Below are 13,631 nucleotides of genomic sequence, written 5' to 3'. Positions count from 1 at the left end.
AAACATTCACACCTATCTCCAGCAGACAAAAGTCCTTTGTCCCACCCTGGTCATTCCACAGATATATAAACCCATTTTCCTACTTCCAACAGATCTCACTACCTCTGAGGATGCTTGCCATAGATGCAGGCAAAACGTCAGGAGAAAATGCCTCTAAAACATGGCCATATAGCCCGGAAAAACCTACAACAATCCAGTAAAAGTAGGCCTCTTTTTTGGCTTAACAAATATCCGCAGAAGAGCATTTCCTCCATTGCTATTGCAATCATTCAGTCTTATAAAATTACTCAAGGGCATTCTTTCCAAAAGGGTAATGATAAATAGAACTATATCATGCCAGTTCTTCATTGCAAAAGCATGTATTAAACTGAATGATAGTTTTAAAAGTTTATCAGATCCAGATCTGAAACTAATTAACCTTTAGCAGTGTAAAATTGTTTCTTTAATCAGGACAATAATAGCTTTTCTACATTTCCTTTCAAACACTCTATTATTTGAAATTTTGTGAAACCGGATGCTCGTAAGCCATCTCTGTTCAAACTATGGTACCAGCTCTCACAGTAGAAAGATTAAAAACATCAATCATGCCAAGTATGTACTTTGCTGCAATTGTAAAAATTTATAGGAATTCCCTGTAAATAGATTATGATCTATAATATTTTCAGCGGTAAATGTTTTGGAAGAGGCATTATTATCTGTGCCTTCTCTTGTAGCATCACAAACAAACATGACATCTTCATATAAGAATGCTTCTTTCTTTGTATTGCTTCTTTAATGTTATTACTGTAATCACCACAATGAATCACTGATTTTCCTTTTGTTATCAGATATAATTTCAGTAATCTGTCACTAAAATAGTCACAGCTCATTAATATTGGTTGCAAAATATAGAGCCAGAATACCTTATAGCTAATATTTTACTACCATCAGAGATAGTACTTTATCTTTTTCAGACTCTTCATTGCATTCAATAAAGCTCTAGTTCTAGCTCTGTAAATTCAGATTTATTACCATTATGTATATATTTTAAATAATAATACTTTATTTATAGGCTGCCCTATCTCCTCGAGGGGGACTAATACATGTCTATTACTATTTGGATAGCACAGGGAAGGGTTAACACCCCTGTGGTGTTTGTTTTGCTGCCTGTGGCCCTGTTCAGAAGATTTCACCTCACTTTCTGAGATAACTGGATTTTGAAAAAAATGGCTTGTTGTGGAAACAACGATTGGTGAGAAAGCTTCAGTGGAGACGCCTTTTCCCCATGAGAATTTTCTATCCTAGGGGTAGATTGGCTCACTTTCTGTTTTCTCACACCCGTTCTTAACTATGAGTCATTTGTAAGTTGGATGTTCGTAACTCAGAAGTAATAATTGCATAGAAATCATCACAACAGTGTGTGGGTTATCATTTTTTTAAATGCAGAGAATAGTTCTAAGGCCCTTTCCACATCTGAATAATATCCCACAGTTTCTGCTTTGAACTGGAATATACGGCAGTACGGACTCAGATAACCCAGTTCAAAGCAGATATTGTGGGATTTTCTGCCTTGATATTCTGGGATATCTAACTGTGTGGAAGGGCCCTGAGAGAGAGCTGCTTTAAGTCTGCTTGTACCACATGCCCATGTTTTGTGTTTTTCTTCTGGGATTTTTGCACATTTTAGAATCTAATCTTTATAGATACTAGGGCAATATGAATAGTTAATTAAAATAATAAAATATCAAAACTATGTTGTCACAATGGAAACAGAAGAAAAGCAGCAAGTTCAATAAAATATAACCATCATTTTAGGCAATTCATTACAAAATGATTTTGAGCAGACACCAGAAGAATGCTTTGTATGTTTTCAGGTGTTTTCAGTTGCCTTAGCATTTGGCTTTCTAAGGGCCGTTCCACACAGCCATATATCCCAAAATATCAAGGCAGAAAATCGTACATTATCTGAGTGTGGACTCAGATAACCTAGTTCAAAGCAGATATTGTGGGATTTTCTACTTTGATATTCTGGGATATATGGCTGTGTGGAAGGGCCCTGGGTTATCTGAGTCCACATTACCATATAATCCAGTTCAGTGTGGATTTTATAGAGCTGTGTGGAAGGGGCCTAAGAGTTCCTACTCGTCACACTCTGTCAACATGCTTTACTTATCTACTTTCTCATTTCTGAGTAATCTTAGTGATATAATCAGCTATATTTTATTCTTCATGACTGCAGTGGAATGATTTACTTCGTGTTGCAAATTAAATGTGAAGTTAATGGTGCTTTTAAACACAAATGCTTCTGCCTTTCAACAGTGTCTGAGAATAGTTGTGTTTTCAAGGTTTTAATTTCTATGATAGTTAAATGAAACCAATTTGTTTTTCACACAAAATATTGTATTACGAGATCTTCAGAGATAATTTATTACCAAGCTAAAGATATTGCTGCCTTTGAGGAATATTTTGGTAATTGTAATGACTTCTCTAACCAAGAGAATTGCAACTAGCTAATCAGGATTTTATTTGTTTGTTTTTAATTTTAAGTTTGAACAGCTGACATCTCTGACATATTACATAATGACTTTGGCACTCCTCAGATTTTCAAAAGTAATTTTTCATGAAGTGTGGAAGCTTTTGATAGACACAATAAGTCACTTGAGCACACAGAATCAGCTTCATAGTTTTGATTTTTCTAAAATGGTAGTCATAACTTATATATTGCATTTTTAATTAACTGAGTGTCAGTTATATAGATTGTATGTTTTTAAATTTTACTGGGTTGTCACTTTTTTGACATGATCTTGAAGTGATTAGGGCAAGTTATTGAAAATCAATATTTGTGAAGCAGTAGTTGTACTGACATTACAATATTATGATAATAAAAACAGACAACTTTGTTCTGTATTTGGTACAGTATGTAGAATTCTGTATATTTTACCCTAAAAATAATACCACAGATACTCAAAATAGTGGAGAAGCTGGCTTATCTATCCTATAGTGATAAGACCTTCCACATTTAGAAAAAATAAGTGAGAAATGACAGAACTATATAAACTTATACATGCCATGGAAAATATAAAATATTTTCGCTCTATGTGTCTCCCAAGATATCAGTACCAATTAAGGAAAAAACTAAAGCTATATATTAAAAAGCCTAGAAATGTCGGAGATATTGCGGCAATACTAGCTTTAGGGAATATTTAAAAATGCCCACAAACAGGTATGTTCAGTACCTACCCCCAAATTCATTAATATTTCCACAATATATTTTAAATCCATTGTTTTATTAAAAAATCCTTTTTTTTAATTAATGGGGAGGGGAATAATAGGAGGCATTGACAAATTGAGGCTGTTTTAAACAGTCATTCATTTAATGATTGAAAGCTAATGATTTATATTAAAGATTAATGTACTTAATTGATTTTATACTTTTTTTCTTCATATGTTCTGCTGATCTGTAGCAATTTCAATTATTCATCAGAACATGCTTTACTTAGGGTTACTGGTACTGAGACAACTGCAAGTACAACAGCTTCTTCAAAAACACGACCTTTGATTAAATCATAGAATCTTAATGTTTCCTGTTCTTTTTGCCCTCTTAAACAATTCAGGAAGGTTATGGTTACATTCACTGGCTCAATGAGCAAAAGATCTCAATGGACAAACTTGTGTTTTTCCCTTAACTGATGGAAACTCTTTGTGGTCCACTGAAGAAATAGTTTTCAATAACAGATGAATTTTTTCTCCTCTACATAAGCTAAAATGAATAGATGTGTTTTAATAGCTTTTTAAAGTAGAGGAGTGAGGGGACCATTTTTAGTTCTTTAGGCAGGAAGTTCCAGAGCTGAGGAGCAATCACGGAGAAGGCCCTCTCTCTCTCGTTCCCACCAGCCACACTTGAGATGGGAGTGAGACTGAGAGGAGGGCCTCCTTGGCTGATCAACGCACTCGTGATAGTTTGTATATGGAGATGCAGTCTTTCAGATAGTCTGGGCCTGAACCATTAGGGTATCTGCAGTGATGGTATCTGCATAGAGGTAGCCTGGCCTTTGTTGCCTAGAGGCATCCTCTGTTTGAGAGGTGTTAACTGGCCCTTGATTGCTTGTTCTCTGGCATTCTCCTGCTTCTGAGTGGTGTTTGCCATTCACTGCCTTGATTCGTTTGTTGTTGTTTTTAAATATTATTCATTTTCATGGCTTCCTCTTTTCTGTTGAAATTGTCCACATGCTTGTGGATTTCAATGGTTTTTTTTTGTGTAGTCTGATATGATGGCTATCAGAGTGGTCCAGAATTTTTGTGTTCTCAATATTCTGTGTCCAGGTTGGTTTATCATGTGCTCTGCTATAACTGACTTCTCTGATTGAATTAGTCTGCAGTGCCTTTTGTGTTCTTTGATTCCTGTCAGGGCGGTGGTCCCTATGTAGACTTGTCCAGGGTTGCACAGTATGGTAGAATCCTACAGTGTCTTGCTAATTGCAACATTCAGACTTGCTTTAACCATTCAATGGGCTTTTTTGCCCACTCTGGACATTTCACAGGGATATATACACTCCACTGGCTTCACAGCCAACAGAACCTCTGAAAATGCCAGCCACAGATGCAGGCAAAATGTTAGAATGCTACTGGAACACTGCCATACATCCCAAAAAACTCACAGCAACCCAGTGATTCCTGCCATGAAAACCTTCGACAATACAATACATGTCACTGTTTCTCTCATCCTGGAGGACCTTTGATACTCTTGCGCTTCTAACTAGCCTCAACCCTATTCATTTTATTTTTTATTATATCAGGAGTGAACCAAGGGTACGCCTTATTCATTAATCTGCATGGCCCCATTCTCTCGGTCTTTGCTGCATCTCCCTGCCTTCTTCACTACTTGATACCATAATTCCCTCATCATGCCTACCTCTCATGCTCATTTCATGCTTTTCACTGAATCTCTCACCTTTCCTTCCCTCCTTTCTCTTCTCTCCTATTTTTGCATGCTTCTCCTTATGTTCTTGCTTCTTGCTTGTGCTAGTTATTTTCCTATCTCCTCCTTTGTTTCACATTACACATTGATTTTTAAAAGCTCAAATTATAGTGTATAATGACAAAACTATTGTGAAACCATAGGATGCAATGTAACCCTCAATTGCTCCTTGTGTGCTGCTGCTCACACCGCTGATTCTCCCATCTCTCCTACTCCCTCCCTTGCACATCTCAAAACCTCACAGTGACCCACTTGCTTGCTTCTTTCACTCAGGGGCTAGAAAATTATTTTATAAAAATGAAAGCTTGGAATCTGGGCCAAACGTTGGTCCAAACATGCATACCTAGAATCTGAGCGACATGTCTAAAATATGCAATATAGCAACTTTACTTCCTACTCACTATGCAAACACAAATGTACTTCTGGATTTCATCCCTCTTACCTTGCACAAGAATCTTACTGTGCCCTTTTGCTCCTGACTGAATATATTTTCTTCTGAATGTACTTAGAAGTAATGGTTGAAAATTAAAAATAGGTATTACAGAGTTCTCAGAACTTACAGTAGGATTTATGACAAAAGCGGGGGAAGGGGGGAGAGGAAGTGCTGGTGCTCACTGAGGATGAGGATGGCAAGAAGAAGGGGGCTATATTAATCAAGGAAAGCTAATAATAATTTACATTCTCTTTCTTTGTTAAATATATATTTTGCAACTTAATGCGCCTAACCAAATTAGGTATAACTGGGGAATCAGACATTGTATCTAGAATTAATTTGTAAACAAATATATCTACATGTTTCTCAAAGATAAAATTGTGTTCTTTGTTTTCCTTTCCTACTGCTGTGTTTTCTACTTGCAGGTCTGGGTGGATGCTGGAACACAGATCTTTTTCTCTTATGCCATCTGTCTGGGATGCTTGACAGCCCTAGGGAGCTACAACAACTATAATAATAACTGTTACAGGTAAAATGCAGCTACTGTGTCTGTCATTTGTCTGTCTATCAGATTAGGCTCTAGTCTATCAAAAAATGAATATGTGTACAGTTCTATCTGCAGAATAGATAGACAGGACTAGTAATATTTAGAGAAGTATTCACTCACACTTTGTACATAAGTGCATACAGGCACACCATTTGAATGCAGTGATAGACAACATGCAAACATTCATGATAACTCATCATAGTCTGGGCTTGCTAGTGCTGCTGGGAGTTAAAATCTGACATGTAGCAGTCCAAAAATGGCCCACCCCTATTTTAGCATGTTGAGGACTTAGGTATCAACACAATGAAATATTTAGATACATTTTGAAACCACTTGTAATTTGTTGTTAATTGGAATTGAAGATTTTAATTTTCTTATCAATTAAATTTGTAACAATTCATGTCGATCTATAGAAAATGTGCTGATGCTCCATTTGAAGGATGCATTCAGTGTGACACATGCAGTATACATCTTAAGATGCTGTATTCAAAACAATATCCTATTGAACAGATTTGGGGAGTGGCAGTGGGAATTGCAGGAGACAGGAAAGGAAAAAAGCCTGTCTTCATGAGTTGAAGATGACTCACATAACACAAAATGTAGCCTACTATAACTAGCATGAATTTCTTATCATTTTCGCAAATGACCTACTTCCAAGTTCTCTAGCAAACTCTGTTTCTGCATACCAGAAGTACATAATTAAAGTCAGCATATGCTGGTGGGATGTCTTTGTTTTAGATGTTGCACTTATCTACAAATTGTTCTAAAGCAACAAATGATATATTCGTGTTTCAGTTCTTTATTGTTGCATCTGAAATTATATTTAAATCATACATTTTGGGCTGAAATGCATAGAGTTCTCTTTGAAGCATGCTAATTGTGTATGTGTAAAGTAAATGTTAATGGAAAGAACAAGAGTCAAGCTTGTTTCATAACACCTGACTCTTGTGAATATAAAGTTAATGTCACACAGCAGCTCTTTGCCAGAACAGCTAAGAGCTGCTGGGTGACATTAACTTTATATTCATGCAGAGAGAATTTGAGAATAGATCATTGGCTCCCCCTAGTGTATACTTATCCCTGGCTGTTAACCTGCAAGTACTGTATCCCAAAATCACAGAGCTGCAAGGGATGCTAACATTGTTCTAATTCAGATTAATATGTTCTCTTTTATTATCCTAAATTAATATTTCTTCCTCCATCCTCCCCCCTCACAGACTGCTGTTTTACAAAATTAAATGATTATCTCTTAGTTGATTTGGCTCAGTTGATCAGTTTATCTTTTTTTGTTTTAAAAATGACATATTAACAAATCTGTTAACAAATCTGCAAGTGTATTATCACAATATAAGTGCATTGCTAAAGATAATCAAACACTATATTGCACATCTTATGAGAACATTAATTGAAAAAATTGAAAAAATATTCTGATTTTTCATATTAAAATTTAGTATTATATTGCCATAATATTTAATGCATTTTATCCAACCCAATTAGAATGTTGGTATTAGGACACTGAGGCATCTTGAAGGAAATTTTTAAGTTTTGTGTGTGTGTGTGTGAGAGAGAGAGAGATTGAGAATAAATTTGTAGAAGAAATGTGTAGGCAAAATAGAGAAATGTCAAAGTTACAGGCTACAGAGATAACCAAAAGTTTAATAGCTTGTCTACTTACTCTGCTATATAAATATAGCAAGCATGTTCCATAAACAAGAGGGAGGATCTCTATGGATTACCTTCACAATATAGACATTCAGTTGCAATGGGCAGCAAATAATTATTCAAATTGAAAAAAAGATGCAGACCATAATCAAAATACAAGATCTATGTTGTGATGATAACTTTTTTATAGTCCAAACAGGAGATACAGTACACCAGTTTTTAAAAAATCCCAGGCTTCTTCAGGAGGCAAAGATAGTAAAAAAATATCTGTCAGAAGACAAGTGACATTGTTGGAGATCAGCATCTTATTTGCCTGAGGCTGTGTCTACACTAGCCAATAAATCAAGTAGAAATGCTTCAGATTGGTTCCAGAGGCATCCACACATGTTCTTGTGAACCTACTACAGTGGTGTGTTGGAATTTGCACAGTCCAGCTAACATAAAACTGCATTGGCTCCACTGGACCATCCCCTCACCTTCTGTGTTGCTGTTGCCACATTCACCTGGTGTCAAAGCTCCATGTGACTTCCTGGATGTCATTAACACCCTATGTTGATATCAGCAGCAGTACTCACCTGACAAGGAAGAAGGGATCCAATCTCTACCTTCATCCAGGTCATATGGGCATATTTGCTAATATCTGCATGAGATGCCCATATGCCAGGGGCAGTGGTACCTTGGGAAGTCTGACTTGGCCATGGTAGTCCACACTCTGGTTACATCCCGTATAGACTACTGCAATGCTCTCTATGTGGGATTGCCTTTGAAGACGGTCTGGAAGCTTCAACTAGGAAGCTTCAATGAACAGCTAACAGGAGCAGAGCTCAGGGAGCATACAACCCCCTTGTTGCGCCAGCTCCACTGACTGCCGGTTTGCTACCGGGCCCAATTCAAAGTGCTGGCTTTGGCCTATAAAGCCCTAAATGGTTCTGGCCCAACTTACCTGTCCGAACTTGTCTCCCCTTACGAACCATCAAGGACTCTAAGATCGTCTGGGGAGACCCTGCTCTTGGTCCCGCCTTCGTCTCAAGTATGTTTGGCGGGGACGAGAGATAGGGCCTTCTCAGTGGTGGCCCCTCGGCTATGGAACACCCTCCCTAGGGAGATTAGATCTACTCCCTCCCTCTTAACGTTTCAGAGGCAAGTTAAAACATGGCTGTTCGAGCAAACATTTACAAATGCAGAGTAGCTGATATAGGAAATCGAATGATTTGACAATGGAACTGGACAATGCTTGATAATAATGAGAAGCTAACGATGTTGTTTTTATTGCTTTTGTGGTGTTTTTTATTGTTTAATGTTTTAATCTGTATTGTGTTTTTATATGTACTGATTTGTTGGAAACCGCCTTGAGTCGCCGATTGGCTGAGAAAGGTGGTATACAAATACAGTAAATGAATGAATGAATAAATAAATAAATAAATAAATAAGTGGTAGTGACACTGTCACAATATGTTCTCCCTCTCTCTCTCTCTCTCTTGCAAATTCTGAAGCATCCCATTACATTTCCTGAAGTGGGAAAAAACAGGATCAATCCTGTTTACCTTCTTCACCAGAAGTGGAGGAATATTGTGGAAACAGTCTGGAGCTCCAGTTTGCATGTCTGTGTAGATGAGCCTTGAGATAGTATAGATGCCCTACCTGTTCCCAAAATGTTCTCTGTGATGATTTGAAAACTTATTGATATGAAATGTAGATAGAAAATGTTATTCATCTCTTTTATTGTCTTTCTTGCAAGTGACATGACAGCATTGTTTTTTTGGGAGGCAGGGTCTGAACTTCTTTCTGCAGAGATTCTCTGTAACATCTCTAAAAGCTATATGTAGGCCTCCAACAATGTCACTTTTCTTTCTTTGTATGATTTTTATCCTCTTGCCTAATTGAGACTCCCAATAAAGAAGCCAGTCAGCATTGAAAACAACCATTATAATGTTTCTGCCTTTCATTTAGCTTAATAAAGGTTAATAAAGGATTTAGAATATAATTAATCAAATTTACATATCTAAACTACAGTTTTCATTTTCCAGTCCTACATGTGGCATTTATTGGATTTGAATAAATACCTACCGTATGTACTCATATATAAGTTTGGACATTTTATTCAGAGACCAGCCCAAAAAACCTGGAGCTTGATGCTTATTTTTAAAAGATCCATTTGGTAAAAAGCAAGTATTTGTTTCTTCCTGGAAGAACCTGAAAGAAGCCCCAATCCCTTCTGCTCTCCAACCCAATCCTGTTTTGGCTTTTTTGAATGCTTGTGTGGGAAAAATGGTAATGGTGGTTGTAGCTGGGGAGCTTTCCCCTCTCTGCGTAATGACCCTCGATTTATCCATGGATCATATCAAAATCCATAATTTTGCCCTCCAAACATGTCCTTGACTTATTCCTGAGGTTGACTTGTACACAAGTATATATAATAAACACAGTTCCTTTGCTGCTATATGTGAAACATGTGGCCTTTATCTTGATTTAGATTTTGAAAGCATCTTTCCCCCTAAACCTAAGAGACTTTTTGTAGTTAAATCATGCTCTCCCCAATTAAGCTGTAACCTACAACTGTTACCAGTTGTTGAACATATTTCACTGAATAATAAAATATGCATCATTCACGTTTATTTAGCAGCTGTTCAGTTCATAACACCCGTGCTTTGATGTTAAGGCTGAAGTGCTTTATCATGGGACTGAAGAATATTATTATCTGAAGTTTGAAAATAGATTTCACCATATTCTGGCGCATTGGGAGCTAATCTAAGGAAGCAAACAAATCTTACAACTCCCACATAGTTTAGAGTGTAAAACTAATATCATTGCACTGTAAGTGAAACAAGCAAGGAATTCCAATTTGCAAAAGGTACCACAATTTCCAGTCGCTGCTTTGGGGAAGCCTTCAGGGCTTTTGCCCGCCTCAAAGCAATATGGATATGTGTGTGTGTATACCAGATAAGTCAGTACTTTTGTGCTTCCTATAAGGATATATATGTGACCTCATAGGAAGAGCCACATTAGATCAGATTTATTTATTCTGTTTGTACACAGGCAGGATATTAGTACAACTACCCATTTCTGTGTATGTTCATGATCAAATCTATAGTGGCATGTTGTCTTAGATCTTTTTAGAAAGAGGGCCAGTTGCTGTGAGGTGAAATATGTGGGGGCCACCATTCAGCCTGACATTCTTTGGATCACTAACATTAAATACAAATGAACTTTTTAATGAAATTTGTATTGCAAATGGCATACTTTTCATTTCTTAACATAGAACACAAATCTAAACAAGTTTTTAACAAAATCACTCTGCCTTTAATATTTGAAGACCTTATAAAAAGAAAAAAATTGTCTGTCTAGAAAAAAAAACTTCCAGGAAGATTAAACTTATCTAGGTTCATTTGAAACATTACATATTATTCACTGTTAAATGCTCATGCTCACTGTAGACTTTAAATTCAAAACACGTGAACAGGAAAATAATGGTAAGTTATCTTATTCAGAAGTATAAAACATTGAGGGCCATATGAATTTGTGTATCACTTGTTCTTTCATTTTAAAGTTAACCATCAAAAATAAAAAAGGGAAGTATGTTATTTGATTTTGAACCAGATATCAAATATGGAAAAGGCAGTGTTTTTCATTATTTCAAATTTAGACTGGAATCAAAAATACAAAATGGAAAAATGGACTGGCAGACTTAATTTGATTTTAATATTTAATGTGTCAGGTTTACAAGACCCTATTTGATTGTCAATTGAAAAACAAAAGAACAAATGATACACAGATTGAAAAGATTCAGTGCATATTCAAAACTGTGGTTTTGATCATCACAGAAAATCAATTCACTGAGCTTCTTTGTATGCATATATTTTATATGGCAATCAATACTGTTGGCAGGCCGTATATTATTGATTTTTATGACAGAGGCTGTGCGTCAGTGGAAATTTGAACATGGGCCGACTTCAGGCATCCCTGCCTTAGATATATAAAGAACTTGTGATGACAACTCATTAACTTCAATAGATTTATTTAATCTACTTATGAAGTTAGTGACCATCTTTGCATCATGTAGTGAGAGCCAGCATGGTTGGGATGGTTTAAGTGTTGTACTAGGACTTTGAGACACCTGGAATTGGCTCCCATTTCAGTCGTTGACACTCACTTGGCAACCTTAGGCAAGTCACACTCTTTGAGCCTTAGAGGAAGGATCGTGATAGGTCAGAGTCAACCCGAGGGCACATAAGAACATACCTGAGGTAGCAGTAAATCCAGTAATTTAAATATGTGCTGTCCATCATGAATCTCCCACCATGCCGTGGGTTACTCTGAATTTTAGTGTTATAGGAGAAGGAGAAAACATGATTCTATATACCTCTTTCATGTCCTTACTTTATTGCCTTTTTTAAAGCTAAGCTTTTCTGTGATTTGTCTTGAGCCTTATAAAAGTTAATTAGACATATATCATTTTCAATATTCAAAAAGCTTTAAATATTCATTAATTTCAAATATGTGATTTATTAAGAAATTGTAGTCCATCTCAACATCTTTGCCTCTCCTCACCACTTCTGATTGGCTTTCTAGCTGTGGTGTTAGTGTTCCCACTGAGGGATTTCTGAAAGCTAACTTTGCTAGCTAGTGATGAAAGACAAAGTAAACTTTGGACTTCCTGTTTTGAGGGATAGATCTGTGATGTCTCCTCTTCAGACTTTTCTCTTAATGAAAGCTCCTGCTTCCTGTGGTGGGAGAAGCTTAATGACTTGTTAAATCTACTTCTTTTGAATGAAGTCTAAGAGAGTATGCACCCTGTAAAATGAATGCAGTTTGACACCACTTTGACTGCCATGCCTCCATGCTATGGAATAGATTTATAATGTCAGTTGCCCTCTTTGTCAAAGAATGCTCACAAAGTATAAATCCCAGGATTCCATAGCACTGAGTCGTTGCAGTTAAAGTGGGGTCAAACTGCATTAATTCTACAGTATAGAATTAGATGCACTCTAATTCTATACTGTTTCTGATTTTTCTAGTAATTAGTGCCAAATATTAATTGAGTTGAAATAATCACATGAAGTAAAGTGACAAATGTAAAATAAATAATTATTCTACTCTTTATCCACAGAGACTGCATTATGTTGTGTTGTTTGAACAGCGGCACAAGCTTTGTCGCTGGTTTTGCCATCTTTTCTGTCCTTGGCTTTATGGCATTTGAACAGGGGGTACCCATAGCAGAAGTTGCAGAATCAGGTATGTTAGAAAATCATGTTTCATATTAATCAGTTTCTGGCTTACGTCCTTTTGTATTAACCTGGTGGAGTGGAGGACTAAATGGGATTTTTTTATCTGTGTGGAAAATGTTTTCTTAAGTACAGAAAAGTGAAAGTCATCTGTGAAATTCTTCCTCAGTTTGACAGAAGAAATTAGTAAAAAATATATTTCTTAATTTAAGAGGGAGAGGGATCTTTCAAAATTAAAAATTCTTGGGTTCTTAATATATATTACACAACGGTGATTAGGACTATCTACATCAGGGATTCTCAAACTTTTTCAACTGTGGAACCCTTTTTTGAAAGAAAATTTCCTATGGAGGCTGAATGAATATTATATTATATTATATATATCACATGGTCAAACTTTTGGACACAAGGGGCCACATTGTGTTTTAAAATTAGATAGACGCGCTGGGCCAGTGGCAGATGGATGGAGAATGTTTGTGTGAACTAATTGAAAAAAATATGGACAAATTCCTGTGCACACTGTACATATTTCATTTGTAGTGCAAAAAAGAAGAAAAAACAATACAATATTTAAAATGAAGAACAATTTTAACAACATAAACTAAACAGTATTTCTGTGAAAGACCCCAGGGGTCATCCAGTTTAATCCCCTTCTGCCATGCAGTAAAAGCACAAATCAAATCACCCCCCAACAGATGGATTTTCAGTCTTGTAGTAGTAGTAGTAGTAGTAGCATTAACTCCAATCCAATCCCATTCGGCGGTGGGGAAGCAACCAGCCGACCACCCCCTTCCTTCCCCAGCACCGTGC

The 13,631-nt window shown here is 36.5% G+C and overlaps 1 protein-coding gene across 1 annotated transcript in view; it reads left to right on the top strand.

Annotated features, from left to right (window-relative positions):
- The window catches only part of SLC6A11 (solute carrier family 6 member 11), a 121,185-nt gene that overhangs the window by 92,216 nt on the left and 15,338 nt on the right, over nucleotides 1-13,631 (top strand). Inside the window, exons 8-9 of the mRNA XM_060765930.2 lie at nucleotides 5,816-5,919; nucleotides 12,707-12,831. Of these exons, the coding sequence (XP_060621913.2) occupies nucleotides 5,816-5,919; nucleotides 12,707-12,831 (229 nt within the window). The remainder of the gene's footprint in view (nucleotides 1-5,815; nucleotides 5,920-12,706; nucleotides 12,832-13,631) is intronic.

This window comes from Anolis sagrei, chromosome 2 (assembly GCF_037176765.1).
Source record: "Anolis sagrei isolate rAnoSag1 chromosome 2, rAnoSag1.mat, whole genome shotgun sequence".
NCBI lineage: Eukaryota > Metazoa > Chordata > Lepidosauria > Squamata > Dactyloidae > Anolis > Anolis sagrei.
Note: the sequence above shows the minus strand (reverse complement) of the source record. Positions and strands in the feature narration are given on the sequence as shown.